Source organism: Hemitrygon akajei, chromosome 3 (assembly GCF_048418815.1).
Source record: "Hemitrygon akajei chromosome 3, sHemAka1.3, whole genome shotgun sequence".
Taxonomy (NCBI): Eukaryota; Metazoa; Chordata; class Chondrichthyes; order Myliobatiformes; family Dasyatidae; genus Hemitrygon; species Hemitrygon akajei.
The window spans coordinates 151,029,584-151,054,434 of record NC_133126.1 but is presented as its reverse complement, the minus strand read 5'-3'; the positions used below and the strand labels follow the sequence as shown (position 1 = coordinate 151,054,434).

The 24,851-nt window shown below is 38.2% G+C and overlaps 1 protein-coding gene across 5 annotated transcripts in view; it reads right to left on the bottom strand.

Moving 5' to 3' along the window:
• Positions 1-6,442: 6,442 nt before the first annotated feature.
• veph1 (ventricular zone expressed PH domain-containing 1) overlaps positions 6,443-24,851 on the bottom strand; it is a 227,317-nt gene continuing 208,908 nt past the window's right edge. For 3 of the 5 annotated variants that reach the window (XM_073041043.1, XM_073041044.1, XM_073041045.1), the window contains exons 14-15: positions 8,678-8,814; positions 6,443-7,636 (exon numbers count right to left, since the gene is read on the bottom strand). In XM_073041043.1, the coding sequence (XP_072897144.1) occupies positions 7,400-7,636; positions 8,678-8,814 (374 nt within the window). In that variant the 3' untranslated portion in view covers positions 6,443-7,399. Of the gene's footprint in view, positions 7,637-8,673; positions 8,815-24,851 lie in introns of all 5 variants that reach the window. The other 2 variants (XM_073041046.1, XM_073041047.1) reach the window with 2 other exon arrangements.

The window sequence follows — 24,851 nt, the reverse complement described above, 5'->3', positions numbered from 1 at the left end:
AACCGTGTATAATTGAGGGAAAGTAGAAAGGTTTCTGTGTGGAGGTGTGCTGGGTTTAGTTGGTTAGATGTTCTGAAACCGTGTGACGGCTGTTCCCACAAATCGCCCTCGGATGTGGTCAAATGTTTAAAAGGCCAGTTTGGATAAAACAGCATGGCACGAATGACAGACTGCATCAGGAGCTGATGGGGCTGAAATGGTTTGGAGCTGAAATTTTTGGATCTGACCTGTAGGAAAATGGGTGATGATAGAGTTGAATTTCTCTGAGGGATCTCATTTATTTAACCCTCTGACATACCTTACTGAAATTGCCAGAGAATTTGCCTACTTAAATTGAAAGTATATCCTTTTGAGTTAAATTTATAAATGAGCATGGACTATATACACAAATTAAAGATTTTCCTGCGTATTACCTTGCTCAGGCAGCACAGACGAGCATATGTGGTGAAGGGGTGTGCAAGGGTTTGTGTCACTGACTCCTGCCTAGTTCTGGTGAGATCCTGGCAATACCCAGAGATGTCAGGTGGGTTAGAAAATAGGAAATGAAATGTACTTTCAAAGCTGTAGTTCAGTGTTTGTTTTAACAAAGATGTTTACATCAGTCTCTTGTTGAACACAGCACTGCTAATTTTTTCAATCATGTTTTCACGACACTGCTCCTGGTGGAAGTAGATGTGCTGCCAATATTGTATTGGGCTAATGGGAAAGGAGCAAGTCCCAAAGTTGTTCTTACAAAGAAATGATTGTTCTTTATGTAGGTCAGCATCAAACATAGCTCATCAATACACATTTCCTTTCACTCCAACTTGGAAATGTGTTTTTAATCTGTACGGCAACAGTTCTATATTTTAACTCAAAGAAGGAATCTAAATCAAAGGGGTAAATAACTCTTGTGCTGCCATTTTGCCAGCTGTGCCCATGGATTCATTTACTTTTTACTATCATAACAAAAATGGATGCTTTTGAGGTGTCGTTGACAGATTAACAAACATAACTTTATGGTTTAGATGTGAAACAGTTGCTGCCATGCTGGATCAAGAATCTCCCCAGGGGGTCTGAAGCAAAAATAAAAATCCAACCTCCAGTGTTCTTATTTATGAGGCATCTCCATGATTGCAAAATAAGGCTAACGCGCAACTGTTTCAAATCCAACTTATAACAGCAATATAACACAAAGGACCATTATTAATACCAGTAACTCATTTGTTGGCATTGATTACAGGTTAAAGCAGTGATCAACACAGATAAGCTACTTGGATGCAGACAACATGGTTAGTGGGCAGGGACGTGTCGGCTGGAAAACTTATTTAAATGGATGCAGTAATTATTCATCATTTCAGCTTGCTCTCACTTTTTCGAATTTTCCACTTCCTATTACCAGCTATTATTTCCTTCCATATCCCATTCCTCCTATCACACTCTTCCACTTTTCCAGTTTCCCATTTCTTGGATGTAATCATCCTATCTTCATCTACAGGACTCCCTACCTACCAATCTGTGTCCAACCAAACACAATCAACCCCCATACTTCTCTGTTGCCTGCACTTATTCTCACCTTAAATCTATGGCCTCTAGTTTAGACTCTCCTGCCAGAAAAAAGCACTATGACCGTCTACATTATCTATGCCCATCATGAGTTTATAAACTACTTAAGTAAACCCCTCAACTTCCGTCACTACAGGGAAAATAAAAGCAGCCCAGCCTGTCCAGTTCCTCCTTATAACTCATGCCCTCCAGTCCCCACAATGTCCTTGTGGTTATTCTTGCACTTTTTCTTGCTTAATTATAACCTTCTTGTAATAAGCGATCAGATTGCACACAATACTCCAATGTTTAGAGCAGTTGTAAAGCCATGCCCAACTCTTGTACTCAGCACCCCCACCAATGAAGGCAGGCATGCCATACACCTTCTCCAGCAGCCCGACTACCTGAGTCACCATTTCCAGGGAACAATATACTTGCACTCTTTGTTGCGTTTTTCTACAACACTTCCCAGAGTTCAGCCATTCACTGTGTACTCTGGTTTAGATTCCCAACATGCATCACCTCACAATTCTCCAAGTTACTGTCATTCCTTATCCACTTCCGCAGTTGATCCAGATCTTGATTGTAACCTTAGACATCCCCCTTCACTGTCCACTACACCAATTTTAGTGTCATCTACGAACTTACTATTCAAACTACCTGCATTCTAATCCAAATCATTATGCCGTATAACCATTTTATTTCACTGATCAATACTAAGTGGTAGAAGTTTTTTTAAAATGATTAGACAAATCAATTTTAGTGGAAGCCTGAACTGTGAGTTTTTTCCAATATAATTTCCGTACTGATTGAAATCAACCTGCACCAAATTGAATGTGGGCATCTCCAGAGTGCAACAATTAATTCTTTGGAAAGAGAGTGAAGAGAGGAATGTGGGTTTGATTCAGTATCAAACTTGAGATGATTGAATATCATTTGTTGAACATAAAGTGCCTATAAAAAGTATTCACCCCCCCCCCCGGAAGTTTTCATGTTTTATTGTCTTACAACATTGAATCACAATAGATTTAATTTGGATTTTTTGGCACTGGTTAACAGAAAAGACTGTTTTACAATATTAAAAAGACATTGTGACAGGTATGTGGATAGGAAAAGGTTAGGGGACATGCAAAATGCATGTACAATGGAAGTAGCTCGGGGTAAGCAACTTGGTTGGCATGAATGCGTTGGGCTGAAGGTCCTGTTTCCATGTTGCATCTCTCCTTATTCTTTGAGATTTGATTTGTGATAACATGCTCTTCTGAAATTGAAGAGATCATAAATCCTGATTATACAGATTACATAACTGAGTCATGAGTTGGTTAAGTTTGTAAGGTATGGTTTCAAACCTGTGATGGGAATCATTTAAGGCAAACCCACAGAGAAATGTCTAGTCTAATTGGATCAAGCAAGAGATGTCAGGGGTGGTATTAGATCAGAAAGAGAGGTTTATAATGTTAAGCCTGTGCCCCAACTCTGAGGGGCCGAAGGGTACAAAGTAGCCCCCTCCTTTTTGAGAATCGCAAGATTGCTATTAATTCAGGTCAGGAGACCCAGGAAATGAGAGAGAGACGTTTGTAATGTGTCCTGGCCTCTGCGATACAAAGCCACGGATAACGGCCATTGTCTCTTGGAGACGGAATTGTGTATTGAGTACTGTACTATTCATTGAAGTCCTCAGGGAATGACCAGAGGGGGTTGGTTGAGGGATTGCATCATCCCAACCTGATTGACATCTGAGACCCCGTGAGTCAGGATAAAAGAGGGTCTGGGGAACAACCCCTTTAGACGCACCAGGAGAAACGCTAGAAATCCCGTGACAGCGTTTAATAGCGACAGCCAGTGGAAGGCCCACGTGTGTCCTTTCCCATTGCCTGGGATTGAGGCCTTACCACGGAAGACGGCTTAGCTAAAGAAGAGATCACCACCAACGAAATTTCGAAGGATCGACATCATAAAAAGGAAAACGGGCAAGTTCTAAAAAAATCGTCTCTCTCTCCAACCAAAAGCTGCAGCCTGAATGAACTGAAGTGATTTTTATATTTCCATCGGACAATACATTATCCCCTAGACAACGATGGAGCTATTTCTTATTGATTATTATTATACCCGTGCTTTAGATTTAGTATTGACGACGTATATTATCTGTATGTTTGCATTGATATTATTTTTGTGTATTTTTATCAATAAATACTGTTAAAAATAGTATCATCAGACTTCAATGGACCTCTCTATCTTTGCTGGTAAGTGACCCAGTTACAGGGTACGTAACAATAATAATAGAAAGAAGTAAAACAGATTTGGGAAAGTTTTACAATTTTGTAAAGGAAGAAGATTGTAAAAATAAATTTCAGGAGCTTCCACAAATATGAAAAAGAAAAGATTTGAAACTAATATTGGTTCATGGAAAACTGAGGAGAAATTGACAGAAATTACATGAATATTTTAATAAAAAGGTGTGCTTGCACTTTCAGAAAGCAGTCATCAAAGTGGCTTATGAATATTTTAAAACTACAGTACAGTGATATATGTAAGGACTGAGAAACGGATTAGTTTTGTCTGGACAGGGATTGATGCTGGGACTAGCTGCTGTTCATAGCCATGATTTGGATGAGGTTGTCGTGCAATATATTTGAGTTTGCTGATGGCACAAAGCTAGAAAGCAGTGTGAGTTGTCAGAATGTAGAGGCTGCAGAGTGTAGAAACAGGTTCAGTGAATGGATAAGGATAGGGTAGGTTGAATGGCCTTTTCCCTCATGTGATAATAATGCAGATTTTTTCCCCCAATATTGAACTATTGTTGTTCAGAGGGTCCTTGATGCCCTTGAACAAAAATTATGAAAAGTTAGCAAGTTAATGTGAAGATCCAGTTTTTTTTTTGCAGTAAATTGTGAGATGAAATAAGGATGGCTTCTTTCCAGATGAGACACATCTGGAATATTGTGCACAGGGTTTCTTACCCAAGGAAGGGAATACTTGCATTAGAGGAAGTAAGCGAACGTTCACCAGATTGCTTTCTGAGATGGCAGATATGTTTTATAGGGTGATATTTAATAAACTAGGTCTGTACTTAATTTTAGAAGAATTTGAGTAAGAACTTTATGTATTGTGAAGTAATCACTAGAACATGACAGGGTAGATGTGGAGCTGTTTCCATTGAATCAGACCACAGTCTTAAAGCATCAGTTATTAAAACAATTATTCATCTAGAGCAGGGATTCCCAACCTGGGATCCACAAACCCCTCAGTTAATTGTAGGAGTCCATGGCATAAAAAAAGATTGGGAACCCCTGATCTAGAGAATGATAAAGATTAGAATTTTCTTTCCAGGAGGGTTCTGAGTTTATTCAGTGCTTTAGTGACAATGCTGGAAGGTAAGTTATTATTGGAAGAATGACTGGTTACAAGAGGAAGAGATACAATGAGTCCTGTGTCTTTACAAGTTTTGAAAGCAAATAGGAACTAAGCAGGCGGGTAAGAAAGCAAACAGTACATTGACCTTCATAATACGAGGGTTTGAATACTGGAGCAGGAATGGTTTAATATGATTGTGCAGGGCCTTTGTGATACTGTGCCCTGTGTATTATGAATATATTAATATCCTTTTGAGGGAAGAAGTTCTTGTTATAGAGGAATAGTAATGAAGACTCACCAAACTGATTCCAAGGATTGCGGACTGATATATGGAAGAAGGCATTGGATTATTGGGCTTCTCTTTGTTAAAATACCTCATTGAAATTTAAAGTCCTGGTGGGAATAGACTCGATGCAGGAAAGATGAACGTGATGCTGGAGATAACCAGAGCCAGAGGTCCCAGCACATGGATATGGGATAAGTACCTTAGGACTCAAAGTGGGAATTCTCTAACTTTGGAGGCAGTTGAACCCAAATTTATTCAAGGAGGAGCTAGATTTAGTTATGGCTAAGTAGATTAAGGAAGAGAAATGGAATTCTGAAATGGTTTGGTGCACAGCGATCCCTTTGAGTGGCAGAGCAGGCTGAGAGCCAGGTGACTAGCTACTGAGTTTCAGACAAACTAAGTCATGTTGCCCAATAGCAAGTTTGAAATATTAAGAGCTGCTAATGATATAACAAATCTTACTGTTTATCACTGGCAGAAATTGTACCAATGTCATCTTTCAGTTTCTCCTACAGGATACAATCGACCTCTTTCCAAACTCAATGCTGCATTTATCTACCGACACTTTGGGAGCTCGAGAAGAAAGCAGACAATACCAAATAAAAATGAAGACATTGGGCCAGAAAAAAACAAGCGGACAATAATTTTGCTAATTACATTTTATAAAAAATATAATTTTAATGATACTTGTGATCTCTCAGTAGTCTTCTATGACATAAGTTTCAGTTCCATAGGTATGGGTTGATATATTTTTAAGGTTGCCCACATTGATGGGAAGAGATACGGTTCCTCAGGGATATCAGTGTTACTCCTGTTATGCAAACTGAACAAGACCAGACACCAAGGTATAATTTTTGCCTTTAACTTTGGATATTGGAACTCTCTAAGGATGTTTGATTTATTTCTTGCTTTTAGCTGAACAGTTAGACAAAGTACTGGACTTTTGTCAGGACCGAGAAAAAACTCCTTCTAGCTGATCATAGCAGCATTCACTGCAACCACCAGAAATTATAAACCATAATTATAATGAATGCATAAAGCAGGAAAAGGTAGAACTATTTACTATGATTTTGTTCATTTTAGACAATAATGTCTAGCAATTCATCCCAATTTGTCAGCCAAGCCAATGGAACAAATTTTGGACCTAGAGAACAATGTGCTGATGTGGCTGGCTATACAGCACGTCTTAACTGCAGGAATACACTTCCAAGCACAGCGTTCAATATCAAGAAAGATTCATCAGGAGTCCATTTCAAAGTTATTGTATTTTATGAAACTTTTATTTGTTAATATTTGCTTCATTAGCATCTCCATAAATCCTCACGATGTCATAAAATACTGTGAACAAATCACATGAAATTTTGAAGAGCACTGTCTGATTATTATTTTTAAATATATAAGTAATGTAAGCAATTGGATCATGTTCGGACCTCCTTCCATTTTTAATTTAAATTGTACTTTTGGATGTTTTGCTTCCTCCTGAAAGGACATTAGTTAACAATTGATCAAAAGGATGCAATTCTTTTCCAGGTATGTGTTGGAACTTGTGAGTTATTGAATTGTACACTATCCAGTGAATGTCAGCCGTGAACTTATTCAGAGCGACTCCAGCAACCACTACTTGACAGTGTGATAAAATCCCGTGTTTCTACCAAAGAGGACTGGTCACTGTCGAGCAGGTTCAGGAAGTACATGGCCGACACCGTTGCCATGGGACACATTCCCCATGCATTCATGAATATAATGAAAATAATGCAACCAAAACATGATAACAGTGATATGAATGAGGAATTTTACTGTAAGGTACAGATTTCCAGTTTTGCATCTCTGCAAATGTCAATAAATATAAGTGGAATTTAACGCTAATAAATTACAATAAATGTGAATAGGAATTTCAAATATACAAATATTATAAATCAAGTTGAGTTATTTTGAATCACAGATTGTAATCAGCTATATGTTCAGATTTTCATTTTGAATATGTTTGTTACAGTTCATATGGTAATGCTGATTTGATTGAAGAGAATATTGATGTTTATTATCTTACTTTTTGATGATAAACTGCAGTGTCCCTCTGCCCCCTCAACAATTACTATTGCTATCTCTCATTTTACTATTTAGACACAATAGCAGTGATTCACCCTAGATTATTTGCAACTTAGACCAGCCATACCTACCTAGTGATTCATCCAGATTATTTTTGCCATCTATTTAAACAAATCCTCCCAGGTTTATTCATAGGTATGTTGTTGCCTCTCTGTTCTCTCTTTCTTTTGCCTGAGCTACTGCGACGTTGATGCACTGCAACCACTCTTCCGCATTCTTTGCGTCCTTTGCTTTGAAGATGTACGTTTTGTTATCTGTGAAGATTTCAAAGGCCCGAGGAAGACTGCGGTCCCTTCGCTTTTTAGTGATGACCTTTACACTTTGCACTTTGCTCAGTTCAATTGGACAGTCATCCGGATCATCATTCTGAAAGACAAAAAGATGAACCACAATTGGCAGATCAGATGTGATGTTTTCAGAAATATTTATTATATTCATATGCCTATCTCATAGTGAACCATTTGAAATGGTATAACTTTTGGCTACCTCAACAGTTTATTGCTAGAGTAACTTTTCCTTGGCATTATTTTAACGGTTGGAAATTATTTTAATTACCCACGTAATTAAAACAAGACCATGTCAAATCATCACTTTATTCCTAACCACCTAGTTCAATTCAATATTCTTCAGAGGTGTTAGATAACAGGAATAAAGTGTCACCAGTTCCTTTGCACTGGTTTTTAACCAGAAGTATCCTTCTTTCCTGTATTCAATATTTAATATTATTAAGTAAAATTAACTGTAGGAATGATTGGAAGCCATTTTAGTCATGGCAATGAAATATCTTCATGTCTTCCAAATTAGAATTGTCAATGTGTGTAAAGGTTCCTGTAGTAATGTAACTGGAGTCTTTCTATAGTGATGTAGTTTGGAATGCGGCATTGTTCATAATTCCTGCCAACATGGAGCTAATAACCTTTATTTGAAAAGTTCGCCAGAAATGATTTCCATCTAACAACTGAAAAACAATTTTTTTTGGTGTGGCTTTTTTGGGTTATTTTCTAACATAAAATCACAAGAGGGTTAAATATAGACTCCAAATTGATGCCGCCTAATTTTAATGATGACTAACATAAAAATGCTGATCAGTGAGTTGAGAAAAGCAGATTTCATATTTTAGGCTGATGTCCAATCATTGAAGAAATAGTTTATCTGACCAAGGGTGCTCCCTGACCCAATTGTTACTACCAATTATAATATAGCTTTTCAGATCACCAGGAGCATAGTATTTAGCTTTTGTTCTAAAGACGACTAGACTAGGATCTAAAAATATGCTGTCAGAAACTACTGTGTTGTAAGTTATAACTCAATATAGAGTTTGAGATAAATAATTCAAAGATAATTTATTTCTGGATTACAGTACTTAGTTAAATAATTTAACCTTATGAATTATAAACATATACCTACTGGTTTTCCTTTACGAAAGAGAAGCTGATTCCCAGCCAAAGTGAAGTAATGAGTCTTCCATCTCTTTATAAATTTCCACCTCACTTGTTTTTCCTTGAGTTTGCCTTCAATGAATGGTTGGCCATCTTGATTTACAACTGTTAAAAGAATATTAAACACGGACAATCAGTTGTCATTATTAAAAAAGTAAGAATAGTTATAATACCAATTGCATTACAAATCATTTTGAACCCCAATGCAGGATCTCGACTCAAAATGTCAGCCATTCTTCTGCCTTCATAGATGCTGCCTGACCCGCTGAGTTCATCCAGCACTTTGTTTTTTGTTCCAGAGTCCAGCATCTGTAGTCACTTCTGCTTCCACTTTGGCACAGGGATTGGACTAGGCAATGAATGAAGTATAACCATTCTTTGCACTTGCCACATGCTTTTCTTGGGCTTTAACACCAAAACTAACAGTTAGAGAGCTTGAGGAGTGCTGGACTCTCCTCTGGGGGATCACAGAAATCAATGCTGTATTGTCCTATCCAGTAAAATTAGTAAAAACTTATCAAATCAAAAAGAATTGGATATTAATTCCCCCAATATGGGTGTCTCTGTGGCATGCACAAATATTCAAAATATTTAAAACCTTTACCCTGGAGTGCAAGAATTGGAGACAGTAGTCTCAAAGCTGGTATTAGGAAGCAAGGCAGGAAAGCAACCCATTTCTAACAAGCTGTTAGACAATTTAAATTTTGTTAATTGTAGGCATTCTCTGATTGAAATTGTTTTTGTTTTTGCTTTAATAGTTACCAGCTGCATTGCTGAGCATCAAAACCCACTAATTTAAGGGAAGTGAATTCAGTTTTGAGAAGAAGATGTGTTTTCCCACATGGCTATAGCACAGAAGGGGCAGCAATACTTTCCCAAGGTGTTCCAGTTTTAGAAATGGGTTTATGTTGGTTAATAGGTCCCAACATGGATCTGAATAGATGACACCACTATCACTGGGTTGACTTTCAGACCACAAAGTTCTCATGCTCAGAATCCTCCAGGATGGGAGATTAGGCCTCCCATCTTTAAATCGGAGCCAACCCAAACTATAGGATTAGAATGTTCCTTGGTCAATGACAATATCATTTTGTTAATTAGCATAATGTTCCCGTTTATAAGTGTTGTCACCATGTGACACCCATGATCATATGTGTATTGTGCACATGTCCAGTAGAACCATGAAGAAAGCTGTACACTTTCAGAGCTCTGTTACCAAGACAATGCACAGTTCAGGATACTGCACAATGATCTCACAAGTATGCATGCTGTATTTTCACAGTGAATTTAAACTTCAAAGCACAAAATTTTGATCTCTAGATTTTCTGATCAAAATTCCATTTTCATTTTCTTGCTGATCCATAAAACACAGTCTATGTCATGCAAACCTGTTAAGTTGAAGTCCAAGTTGAACAGTTATTTAGTGTACAGGAATCAAAATGGTAAAAATTAATTTAGAATCTGAAAGGGAAATTATTTTTTCTGTCAAGTTTTTTCCAACAACTAAGATATGAAGGTATGAAGCACCGTACTTGCACAAGTTCTTAAATATTGCAGGCTCTCTCTCATACTGATACTTTTTACACTATTAAAAGAATAGGCAGGCCCTAATTTATTGTTAAATGCTAATCTGTGATCAACTAACTACTAGACCTCAGCTTTAAACTGTGCACATAATCATCCAAAGTTGATCATTCTGCAATTATGATAAGCATTTTAGGTATTTTTAGGAAAAACCTGATGGGAGTTACAGTGCCTATAAAAAGTATTCATCACCCCTCCCCCCTTTGGACATTTTCATATTTTATTGGTCTTTTTACAGCATTGAATCACAGTGGATTTACTTTGGCTTTTTTTGGCACAATCAACAGAAAGAGACTCTTCCGTGTTAAAGTGGAAACAGATCTCTAAAAAGTGATCTAAATTAATTACAATTATAAAACACACAATAATTGATGGCATAAATATTCACTCCCTTCAAGTCAGTATTTAGTAGATGCACCTTTGACAGCAATTACAGCCTTGAGTCTGTGTGGGTAGGTCTCCAACAGCTTTGCATAAATGGACACAGCAATCTTTTCCCATTCTTCTTTACAAAACTGTTTAAGCTCTACATGGGGATTGTGAGGGAACAGCCCTTTACAATCCCAGCCACAAATTCTCAATTGGATTGAGGTCTGGACTCAGACTTGGTCTCTCCACGACATTAACTTTGTTGTTTTCAAGTCATTCCCATATAGCTTTGGCTTTATGCTTGGGTCATTGCCTTGCTGGAAAACAAATCTTCTGAGTTGCAGATCTCTTGTAGACTGCATCAGGTTTTCCTCCAGGACCTCCCTGTATTTTGCTGCATTCCCAAGGCTTCCAGGGCCTGCTGCTGTGAAACATACCCACAGCATGATGCAGCTGCCATCATACTTCATGGTAGGGAAGGTGTGTTTCTGATAATGTGCAGTGTTTAGCTTACACCAAACTTAGTGTTTAGTCTGATGGTCAAAATGCTCCGTTTTGATTTCATCACACCATCAAACCTTCTTCCAGCTGACTTCAGAATCTCCCTCATGCCTTCTGGCAACCTCTAGCCGAGATTTCATGTCATTTTTTTTCAACATTGGCTTTCTCTTTTCCACTCTCCCATAAAACTGCGACTGGTGAACCCCAGCCAACAGTTGTATGCACGGTCTCTCCCATCTCAGCCACTGAGACTTGTAATTCCTCCAGAGCTGTCATAGATCTCTTGGTGGGCTCCCTCACTAGTCCCCTTCTTGCACAGTCACTCAGTTTTTGAGGGCAGCCTGTTCTAGGCAGACTTACAGCTGTGCCATATTCTTTCCATTTCTTGATGATTGACTTAACTGTACTTCAAGGCATTTTCAGTGACTTGGACATTTTCCTGATCCGTCTCCTGACTTGTGCTTTTCAAAAACCTTTTTGTGGAGTTGTTTAGAGTGTTCTTTTGTCTTCATGGTGTAGTTTTTGCCAGGATACTGACTCACCAGCAGTTGGACCTTCCAGATACAGGTATATTTTTACTACAATCAATTGAAACACCTTGACTATATACTAGTGATCTCCATTTAACTAATTATGTGACTTCTAAAACCATTTGGCTGAACCAGTGATGATTTGGTATGGTGTATTAAAGGCGGGGGGGGGGGGGGGAGGGGGTGGTAAATACTTGCGCAATCAATTACTTTGTGTTTTATTTTTGTAATTAATTTAGATCACTTTGTTGAGATGTGTTTCATTTTGATTTGAAAGTCTTTTTCTGTTGATCAATGTCAAAAAAGCCAAATTAAATCCACTGTGATTCAATGTTGTAAAACAATAAAACATGAAAACTTTCAAGGAGGGTGAATACTTTTTATAGGTATTAGAATTACAGGGCTCTGAACAGTAGCCAGCATGTGGGCCTGGTTACAAATTAGAGTGGGAGATAGAAAAAGCATGTCAAAAAGGCAATGTTATCTTATTCTTTCTTTTTAAATCTTTTTATTAATATCAACATGATAAGATTGACACAATTATTGGGATTACAAAATTACAAAATTAAAATGAGCATAAACAGATACATAAGCAATAAGTACACTATAGTTAAGTCTTCCCAAATCATACATGATACAAATACAATATAAACAAGACAAAAAAAAGACTAGGTATATCAAGAGGAAAAAAAAAGAAAAAAATTATAACCCCCCCCAAAAAAAGAACTAATCTACCAAATAACCACTAACTAATAGAAAAAAAGAGAAATAAAAAACATGGGCTGTTTATAGTATTTAAGAAAAGACAAAAATACAACGGTGTCACCAACTCCAATCCTCCCTACCTATATAAAATCAGGACCAAAAAACAAATAGGATTGGAACCGGGTCAAATTACATCATGTGAAAATATTGAATGAATGGCCTCCAGGTCTTTTCAAATTTAATAGAAGGGCCAAAGATTGCAGTAATAGGATGAGGTTGTAAATCAATATTCAATAAATAATATAAAAAATGTCTTTCCAATATTTTTCCAAGGACGGACATGACCAAAACATTTGAGTTAGAGAAGCTATCTCAGAATGACATCTATCACATATAGGAATAAATGTGGGAATAAAAACGAGCTAATTTATCCTTGGACATATGAGCCCTGTGCATATGTTATTCATGAGATTTCAGTATGCAGATTGTTTGGAAAAATCAAGTTGATACTGGATCCTAAAGAGGGAATATATGGAATACCTGTAAAGTGGCTTTTTGGAGCAGTTTGTGGTTGAGTTGAATTGACTTTATTACTAACATCCTTCATATATATGAGGAGTAAAAATCTTTACATTACGTCTCCATTTAAATATGCAATGTGCAATTTATAGTAATTTATAATAAATAGTATGTACACCAGGGCAGTCAATATAACATAGAAATACAATTGTATCAGCATGAATTAATCAGTCTGATGGCCTGGTGGAAGAAACTGTCCCGGAGCCTGTTGGTCCTGGCTTTTATACTGCGGTACCGTTTCCCGGATGGTAGCAGCTGGAACAGTTTGTGGTTGGGGTGACTCGGGTCTCCAATGATCTTTCGGGCCCTTTTCATAACCTGTCTTTATAAATGTCCTGAATAGTTGTCAGTACGAAAGGACACCAGTCGTTCAGACATGTTACCTTGGTCCTTTTAGGCACAGGAACAATGGTGGATAATTTGAAGCAGGAGGGCACTCTTCACTGGTAGAGGGAGAGATTAAAAATGTCTGTAAACACACCTGCCAGTAGTGCCATGCACATTCTGAGTACCCGCCCTGGGATGCCGCCTGGTCCCAAAGCCTTGTGACTGTCCACTCATTGGAAACACCTGCATACTTCAGCCTCAGAGATGACCAAGCTGCTGGTCGCTTCAGGAGCTCTTCTTAGGGGCTTAGAGAATATGTACACAACGCTGGAAGAACTCAGCAGGTCAGGCAGCATTTGTGAGAAAAGAGTAGCCAATGTTTTGGGTCGAGACCCTTCATCAGGAAGGGGCTTAGTGTGGGCAGCATCGAATTAAGCATAAAAAAGATTCAGCTCATCTGTGAGACAGGTAGCAATGTTAGATACTCCACTACATTTAGCTTTGAAGTCTGCAATGGTGTGCAGACCTTGCCATAAGCTGTGTGTGTTGTTGGTGGAGTGTTGTGTCTGGATCTTGTCCCTGTATTGTCATTTCACTGCCTTGATGGCTTTACACAGATCGTAGCTGCATCTCTTGAGTTCCTGTCGGTCACTGGCTTTGTAAGCTCTGTGTCGTGCAATAAGTGCTGCTCGCACGGAACTGTTACTCCAGGGTTTCTGGTTTGGATAGACCCTGACCGATTTCCGAGGGATTAGAGAGGTTTCAGAGAAGGTTCATGAGAATGATTCTGGGAATGAAAGGGTTATCGTATGAGCAGTGATGGAAGGCTCTGGGCTTGTACTTGCTGGAATTTAGAAGAAGGGGTGGGGGAAATCTCATTGAAACCCTTTGAATGTTGAAAGGCCTCGATAGAGTGGATGTGAAGGGGATGCTCCTTTGGTGGGTAGTCTAGGACCAAAGTGTACAGCCTCAAAATAGAGCTACATCCATCTAGAACAGAGATGAGGAGGAACTTCCTCAGCTAGAGGATAGTGAAACTGTGGAGTTCGTTGCCACAGGCAGCTGTAGAGGCCAGGTCACTCAATGCATTTAAGACAAGGCTGATAAGTTCTTGATTAGTCAAGCCGTGAAAGGTTACGGGGAGAAGACAGGAGAAAGGGGTTGAGAGGTAAATGGAATAGCTGTGATGAAATGGTGCAGCACACTCGACAGGCCGAATGGCCTATTTCTGCTCCTACGTTTTATATTCTTATTTTTGCTACAAAACCTAAGCCAACATGAACTAGGCTAGAAATAATTCATTTAGATTTATTTCAGTGTTTTGGAATACACAACATCAGATATATTTTAAGCATCAAAACATAAGGAGGTCCTAATTAATTTGCTTTATTACTTATCCTCAAACATACAGAAGCCAACAATCACTTAGTTGCAGCTTCCAAGAGGGTATATTACAATGGGGAGATTAAGCTTCTCAGACTATTAACTATTTGGAATATATGTTGTAATAAAAGAGATAGCAGGAAATTTATCATCTGTGGAAAAGATCTGAAATTCATTGTTAAATAATTTCTACAAGAACTAACTACAGTTTGAGCACCCGTTATCCAAAATGCTTGGGGCCAGAAAGGTTGCATTTTGTATTTTGGAATACTTGCAGCTGTACAATGAGCTGGCCTGGAGATGGGCCCTAAGTCTAAACACAAAATCCATTTTCATTACATATACAGCTTATACCTATACCTTAAGAGTTGCTTTATGTAATATTTTTAATATGTCTACGAAGGTTCTCAATCATTAGGTCACTGTATATCAAGCAGTAGTGAATCAAGGCAACTGGACCTGCTGTGTTGTCTAAAAGATGTTTCGCCACTCATCCAAGAGGCCTTTTCAGTTCTGATCCATAGCAGGCAGTTTTCCGGTTTATGAACTCTCTGTATTGTTTAAAGGTATGGCAATCACCTGAGGCTACGTCCACACTACACCGGATAAATCCGTAACCGAAGCTTTTTCTCTTCGTTTTTACCCTCCGTCCACACTAAAACGGTGTTTTCGTCCCCCGAAACCGGAGTTTTCAGGAATGCCCTCCAGGGTGGGTATTTTTGAAAATGCTGCTCGGGCAGATCAGTGTGGACGGGGTAACTGGAGAAATCTGAAAACGCTATCAGATGACAGATTGCCATTTCATTGTTTTCTTGAACGCAACCTAACAATTTCAGAACAGACGGCAACGAGACTGAAGTCAGAAGAGTTAGAAATGTACTCACCAAATACTTTGACCCATAACTTACTGAATAAATAAGTATACTCACTTTGCCCTGTTCTCTGTCCTTGCTTGTATGAAGGTGGTTTACCTATTTATGCAAGTACTTCTCTGACAATAGATGTGTAACAGCCTAATGTAACATTGTATGGAAATACAAGATAACACTGATGCAGACATGTTTTATACATTTAACAAGGTGCTTTATTAATGCAACAGAGTTAGTCAGTTTTTCAATGTTCATCGTCAGCCGGGTCATACAGTCCGCGAACTCCCCGTCGGTTGCCTCCATACGCTTCAGTATTTGTTTTTTTTTAACTTTTAAGTTTTCCTGCGCGAGCTGCCCGTCGTTTAAGTTTTTCTAGTCTGTAACTGAACACACACGCACTGTCTTTTACGGCGAGATTCAACACCAAACATGTTGCTTGTTTTTGGTAGATGTGTCCCACGCATGCGCAGTAGGAGGAGATTCGACAAAATCTCCGTTTCAATGTGGATAGATATTTTTAAAAACGCATAGCGTGGACGCCTATCGTTTTTACGCAAAACCGCCATTTTCAAAATTATCCAGTCTAGTGTGGCCATAGTCTGAGAGTCATAGAGATAATGAGAAGGTCATTAGTCACATCAATGGAGGTGTGAAGTCCTGTGGAGATGCCAGAGTAGAGATGTTAGGACTCCATTGTAAGTAGCTGATTAGTGGTGTCATACCCTAACCCCTCTGCTGAGGGATGGGTTTTCCAGTTTGACAAAGATGTTGTCTTTATCCCCCCTTTCAAACCACCTGTCCTCCCTGTCCAAAATGTGTACATTGTTAACTATTTTGAATAATTTTGTGCATGAAACAATAATGTGTACATTGACCCATTAGAAGGTAAGCTATCAATATTTCTGCCACCCAGTTGGTCAGTCAATGGCTGTTTGGCATCACCGTTGTTCCCGATTCTGAATCTGTGCTACTGGTAAGCATTCTTTGTTTTACACTTGTTCATTACACATATGTACTTAATGGTAAAAATTATTACATACCATTAATATAATGAAAATATAATGAGTGCAGGGTAACAGAGGCAGCACAACGGCATCAGAGAATACCTGAATCAACTGTTGAACAACAAACAATGGCAGGCTTTGAGTCTCTACTTACAATACTGTGTTTTAATTAAATGATTAAAGAACACTGTATTTTACTTTTCTTTAGTTTTATGTAAGGTATTGTTATGCCCGCAGCCCCCTCCTTTGTGAGAATCGCAAGGGCACTAGTGGGTTGGGTCAGAGGACCCAGGAAATGGGAGAGAGACGTGCAGGATGCCTCGTTCCCCGGCGATGCAAAATAACGCGACATTGGCCATTGTCTCTTGGAGACACATTTGTGGATTGGGGACTATGCTACGTGCAAGCCCTCGGGCAAAGTGGGCTGGTTGAGAGAGAGATTGCATCACCCCCAACCTGATTGACATCTACTACCCTGCGAGTCAAGATAAAAGAGGGGCTGTAGAGACGGCCCCTCAGATGCACCAGAAGAAACGCTAGCGATCCCGTAATAGCGGGAAGCCATTTGAAGGAAGCCACGTGTGTTTGGTTCCCTTGCCTGGGAGCTGGTGGCTGATACTACAGAAAATGACTTTGAAATAACAACGGGGAACCAACTCCCCCGACTCAATGGATTGGCCTCATCAAAAGACCCGGGCAAGTTTAAGACTGTCTCTCTCTAAAACCCAAAGAGCTGCATCTTGAATGACATTGACTTTATTTTTCCATCGGACAATACAGTATCCCCTAGACACACAATAGAGCTATTTCTTATTGATGATTATTATTATACCCGCACTTTAGATTGAGTATTGACGACATATATTATCTGAATGTTTGTATTAATCTTATTTTTGTGCCCCTTTATAAATAAAGACTTTTAAAAATAGTACCATCAGACTTCAACGGACCTCTCTATCTTTGCTGGTAAGTGACCCAGTTACGGGGTACGTAACAACTTGGGGATCTTGTCTCGAGATTTGATACCAAATTGGAGGGCCAGTGAATCGGGATTGTAAGTCCAAACTTGGATCTGGTACGCGGGTAGCCAGACGGGAAACCAGCAAAGATGGACGTGGATGAATTTATAGGAAACCTGACTCTGGGGGCGCTAGAGGCGGCCACCAAATCAGACTTGGTAAATTTGGCGAAGGGGTTAAACCTCACAGAGGTGAGGTTGTCAATGAAAAAGCAGGAGGTGCGAAGGGCCATAACTCAGTATTACATTGAGAAGAATGTGTTTGCAGCTGAGGTATTGGAAAATATCCCTGAAAAGGTACCAGTTAGTGGGACGGCTCAGTTAGAGTTGGAGACATTAAGGTGGGAACATGAAATTAAGTTAAAGCAGCTGGAAGCAGCCGAGAAAGAAAGGGAGCATGCGCTCCAGCTAAAGGAGTTAGAAGTGAAACGGAATCATGAGAGCCAGCTAAAGGCGTTAGAAGTGAAAAGGGAGCAGTAAAGAGCTGAGAAGCAAAGAGAGCATGAACTTCAGTTAAAAGAGCTGGAAGCAGCTGAGAAGGAGAAGGAAAGGGCCAAGAAGGAGAGGGAGGCAGAGAGACAGAGGAAACATGACTTGGAGATGGAGAAGTTAAAATTGCTTTAGAGCTTCAATTTGTTATCTTTTTAGTTACATACTTGGGAAGGAATAAATGACTGAAAAATGATGACACTCCCTTTCTATTTGAAGGAGCCTGTCAAAAAGCTTTAGCAGACACATTTCCTTTCCTGATGTCTACTCCAAAAGAGGATCAGTGGTGTTTTATGCACAAATGACATCATCAAGCTAGTTGAAGAGATTATTATATCCAAGTGCAATGACAGAAAAAAAGCTAAGAAGTCTAAAGTTCAATTTGCAACTAACATTTTTAATATTTTACAGTGACCATTTAAGAGATTGTGACACAGACATGTGCAACTGATACTAGCTAAATGCTACCAGGAATTCATCAATCTCAGGTTTTAAAACTAATGCAGTGACCCTTATTACCTTTGGTTGGGTCAGAGATCAGCCAATAAGCCTGCTAAGGGGCGAACTGACCTACTCTCCAAATCAGAGTTCAAACTTAACAGCTTTCTCATTGTTTGACATTCTCTCGTTATGGCAATTTTGTGTCTTTCATCGAATCATTATGATCTTACTTCCAAAAAAAAATCTATTGGACAGTTTTAGATCATAGACTTAATCTATTTCAATGACTTGACTTTCGTATTATTTACCTTTAAAGAACTAGTTAACTTTTTAAATTGTGTCTGCTTCCACTTATGGCTCATAAATGTCCACTGAGAATTGGCATGCAAACAACCCGGCCACATTGTGGAGATGAAACCATAGGAATCTGAGGCTCAGATCAAGGATGTCAGGAAGCATCGATGTGCCTCCACCACTTCCTGTAGAAGCACGTTCCAGATTCTAACCACCCTCTATGGAAAGAAGTTTCCTCTGAGATCCCCTGTAAACCTTGTATCTCTCACCATGCCCTCTTTTCACTTACCTCACCTTAGCTCTGAACTGATTCTACAACCTATGGACTCACTTTTAAGCACCCTACAATTCATGTTATCTGCAATGTTTATTTGCTTATTTATCATTACATATTTTTGTATTTGCATAGTAAGTCTTTTGTACATTGGCTGCTTTTGTGTAGGTTTTCATCGATTTTATTTTAATTTCTTTGTTCTATTGTGAATGCCTGCAAGTAAATGAAACTCAGGGTAGTATATGGTGACATACATGCTTTGGTAATAAACGTACTTTGAACTTTGTCATTGACATCCTCAAAGGCTTTTACTATCTTGCCTACCCTCTCGTCATCTATGTACTTTTATCAATTTACCACATAGCCCCCTCCTCCCAAGGGAAGCAAACCCAGCCAATCAGGAATCTCCCTCTCACTGTAATTGTCCAATTTGGGCAATATCCTAGTTAATCACTTATACACCATGCCTCATAGCTTGGAACACCTACATACAATATGTCACATATAGTCTAACCTATGCTTTATTTAATTCTTATATTCTACACCATGGCTAATGAAGGCAAGCATTCCATTTGCCTTCTTCAACACCTTATCCTCCATCAAGATAAAGGACTTCAGAGTTTCCTCTTATACCTGACTGCTATGAGTATTATTATTTTCCGCAGTTGTTGCTGATTATATTAGACAGATATATCTGATTAGACAGTTGAAATAATAAAAACAGCAAGGGAAGAACATGATATAGTTTGATTGGACAATCATGTCTACTCGTACACAAATTAATGCTCATTTATTTATCTTCAATACTAAATTCTTTGCATGTTAGTGTAAAACAGTATCATTTCATGACTGTGTCAGTCAATTAATATTGGCAGCAAGTTTAAAAGTTATTAGGTAAATTTCTGACTACAACCTCGAATTAATATAAAACTGCAGTTTGTGGATTGAACTCTGTAGTTCACGTTATGATGTGATTCTGATTTCTGGTCGCTCCCTTTTTGTTACTAATGTGTGCAGTTTTGACTGGGACAGACTGGCTTTGCGGCCTGAAGTTCATGAATGACACAAAGTGAGACTGAATCGAACTGAGCTGAACTGGATGTGCCTGGACTGGCTGAATGACTTGTGGTTTTGTGTGTTTTATATTCCGTGTTTTTCACTTGTCTTTTTGCTGTTTGCACAATTTGTTCATTTTTTTGTGCATTGGGGGCTTGATGTTTTTCTTTGAATGGATTCCATGGCTTCTATTTCTTTGTTTTGTGTCTGTCTGTGGGAAGACGAATCTCAGGGTTGTATACTGCATACAAACTTCAATAATAAATGTACTTTGAATCATTGACAACACCTTGTAAGATGGATCAGTGTGGAACTTCTACCTCTCTGATATTCCAACTTTTGAATAAAGTCAGATAGCAGGACCAATGTAATTTTTAAATGAAACAATTCTAACTGCGTGGATCAGTACATGGAACTATAAAGTTGTGGCCATTATAGAGACTTGGCTTTCAAAAAGGCAGGCTGACTGATGGACGTTCCAGGTTTTAGAAGCAGGGGAGAGGGATTGCTAATCAGAGATAGTATCAGAGCTGCAGAAAGGAATGATTAGAGTGGAGGGATTGTTTACTGAGTCGTATGAGTACAAGTCAGAAACAGAAAGGGAGCAATTTGTTCTATTGTGAACATTCTGTGCACACCCCTCCCCACAGCAAGAGAGAGTCAGAGGAGCAGATCAGTAGGCAGATTTTGAAAAGGAGCAAAAGAAACAGAGTTGGTGCCATGCACAACTTCAACTTCCCTAATATTGATTGGAACCTCCTTAGTGCGAAAGGTTTGAACGGGGCAGAATTTATCAGGTGAGTTCAGGAACTTTAGGTAGATAGGCTGACTCGAAGAGAGGTCATACTGGATCTAGTACTAGGCAATGAACCTGGTCAGGTGAGAGATCTCATGGTGGGCGAGCAGCTGGAGACGGTGACCACAACTCCCTGATCTTTAGCTTAGTCTTGGACAAAGACGAGCAGAAGGTATGAAAAAGTATTTAATTGTGAGAGGGCAGATTATGATGTTATTAGCCAGGAACTTGGCAGCATAAATTGGGAACAGATGTACTCAGTTAAAATGCACAAAAGAAATGTGGAGGTTGTTCAGGGAGCACTTGCTGGGGTTCTGGATAGGTTTGTCCCATTGCAACAGGGGAAGGTTGGTAGAGTGCAGGAACCACGATTGACAAGACATATGGAACATCTAGTCATAAGGAAGAAAGAAATTTACTTGTTTAGGAAGCAAGGATCAGACACGGCTCTGGAGAGTTATAAAATAGCTGGGAAAGAGCTTAAGAAGGGATTTAGGAGGGCTACAAAACATGAGAAGGCCTTAGCAAGTAGGATTAAGGAAAACCTCAAGGTGATCTACATGTATTTGAAGATTAGGAGGAAGACTAGAGTGAGGATTGGATAAAAAAGGAAATGTGTATGGATCAGGAAGCAGGGGAGGTCATTAATGAATAATTTGCTTCTGTATTCACCAGTGAAAGGGACCTTGATGAATCTGAGGACATAGTAGAACAGGTTAATATACTGGGACATATTTACGAAGAAGATGTGCTGGAGCTTTTGAAAACATTAGGACAGTTAAGTCCCCAGGCCAGACCGGAGACATCCTAGGTTCATATGGGAAGTGAGGGGAAAGATTGCTGCACCGTTGGCGATGATCTTTGCTTCATCGCTAGCCACAGAAGTACCAAAAGTTTGGAGGATGGAAAATGTTATTCCTTTGTTTAAGAAAGATTATAGGGATAAATCTGGAAGCTATTGACCTGTGAGTTTATGTCAGTGTTGGAGAGGATTCTTAGAGACAGGTTTCATGAGCATTTGGAGAAGCAGAGTCTGATTTGCGATAGTCAGCACGACATTGTAAGCGATTGCTCAGGCCTTCATGAGCCTGATTAAATTCGTCGACACAGTGAAAGAAACACACTGATGAAAGTAGAACAGTGGATGTGGTGTATATGGATTTCTTTCTTTCTTTTCAAATCTTTTTATTATTATTATTCACAAATAACACAGGTACATCGAAGTAACAACACTTACAATGCCTCAAAAAAAATTACCTTAAAGATTGAAAATTTTTGTGAATAAAAAAAACCCTACCTACTAAGCAAGAAAAGTGAGAAAAAAAGAAACCCATTGGGGGTACAACCCCGGAGCCATGCGTCATACAGAAAGCTTCTTAAAATAAACATCAAACCGCCAACAAGAAAGAAAGATATATCAAAAAAATTACACTTAGATCGTGGAGGAAATCTATTAGTTAACTGAAATGATAATAATGAACAAATGAGCCCCATCTCCTCTCAAAATCAAATAAAGGTTCAAAGGTTCGACTTCTAATTTTCTCCAAGCTGAGACACAGCATCACTTGAGAGAACCATTGTGACAAAGTAGGAGCTGATATATCCTTCCATTTCAACAAGACGGCCCTCCTAGCTATCAATGTAACAAACACAATAACATGTTGGTCAGACACAGAAATACCATGGATATTTTGAGGAATTATTCCAAAAAGCACAGTCAATTTATTAGGTTGTAAGTTGATTCTGAGTGCTTTAGAAATTGTCGAAAAGACTGACTTCCAAAACTGTTTTAATATAGAACATGACCAGAACATATGTGTCAGTGTAGCTATCTCAGTTTTACATCTATCACAATACTTGTCAACATTGGGAAATATTTTAGAAAGTCTGTCCTTCATCAAATGGTAACAATGTGCAATTTTAAATTGAATCAATGAATGACTAGCACAGATCGAAGAAGTGTTAACCAGCTTCAGAATCCGCATCCAATCCTCCCATATAAAAGTCAAATTGAGTTCCTTCTCCCAATCCTGTTTAATCTTAAGTAAAGGACGCTTATCCCATTGTAATAATAAATTATAAATTCTTCCAACAGAACCTTTCAATGAAGGGTTCATATTCATAATAGTATCTAACAAGTCAGCCTCCAATATGTAAGGAAAATTACTTAAATGTTTTTGTAAAAAATGTCTAACTGGAAGATATTGTAAAAAGTGTGAATATGAGAGAGAATATTTATCGACTAATTGTTCAAAAGACATCAATCTGCCTTCTTTAAATAAATCCAAAAAAGAATTAATACCTTTATTTTTCCAAAGTAAAAAAATTGGATCACTCCAGGAAGGTTTAAAAAAGTAATTACGATAAATTATACTACAAAGTTTAAATTTTTTAAGATTAAAAAAATTGCGGAACTGGAGCCAAATTTGTAGAGTGCTTAACTACTGGATATAGGTTTAAATGAGCAACTTTAGCTAATTGTATAGGTAGAGCAACTCCTAATAACAAAGTTAAATAAAACTGTTTCACAGCTCTCAGTTCCAGGTCTACCCAAATTGGCCGATCATTCCTATCACCCCAATATAACCAAAAGGACATATATTGCAAATTAACAGCCCAATAATACATTTTTACATTAGGTAAAGCGAGCCCTCTGTCCTTTTTCAACCTTTGCAAATGACATTTACCAATTCTTGGTCTTTTATTATCCCAAATTAAAGATAGAATAATAGAATCAATCCAATCAAAAAACTTCTTAGTCAAAAAACAGGAATATTCTGAAATAAATATAAAAATTTTGGTAAAATCATCATTTTAACTACATGAATACGACCAACAAGTGATATTGTAAATGGGCTCCATCTACTAAATGAATACCTACTTCATAGAGTCCACTAAAGGAGGAAAATTGGCTTTATAAAGATCCTTATATTTTTTAGTAATTATGACACCTAAATATCTAAAAGAATCCGTAACTTTAAAAGGAATATTATCATATATAGAGACAGATTCATTTAAAGGAAGTAATTCACTTTTACTAAAATTTATTTTATATCCTGAAAAATCTCCAAATTTATCAAATAATTTTAGCAAAGCAGGAATAGATTCTTCAGGCTTAGATATATATACACCAATAAATCATCAGCGTAAAGAGAGATCTTGTGCATGGTCTCATTCACAAAAATCCCATGAATATTTTTGGCTTCACAAAGAGCAATAGCAAGGGGTTCTAATATTAAGTTAAATAACAAAGGACTTAATGGACAACCTTGTTTTGTCCCCCGAGATAGCTGAAAAAAAGGAGACCTACAGTTATTAGTGACAGCAGTAGCAATAGGAGCTTTATATATCATTTTAATCCAATTATTAAAATTAATACCAAAACCAAATTTTTCTAAAACATTAAATAAATATTTCCAATCGATTTGATTAAGTGCTTTTTCAGCATCCAAAGATACAACGCATTGTGGAGTTTTAGAAGAAGGCAAATATATAATGTCAAATAATCTCCGAACATTTGAAAAAGAATAACGACCCTTTATAAAGCCTGTTTGATCTTTAAAAATGATTTCACCCAAAACACTCTCCAACCGATTGGCCATTATCTTTGAGAGAATCTTAGCATCAACATTCAATAATGAAATAGGTCTGTATGAGGCACAATCAGTAGGATCTTTATCCTTTTTGAGAATTAAAGAAATAGAAGCCTCATAGAGGGTAAATCACTTTTCACAAAAGAATCTTTAAACATCTCCAACATATATGGAGAAAGCAATTTTCCAATTTTTTAATAAAATTCTACAGGGTAGCCATCAAGTCCCGGGGCCTTACCAGATTGCATTGAAAAAATAGCTTTATGAATTTCGGATTCAGTAATTTGGGCATCAAGAGTTTTTTGATCCTCAGCAGAAATTTTAGGAAAA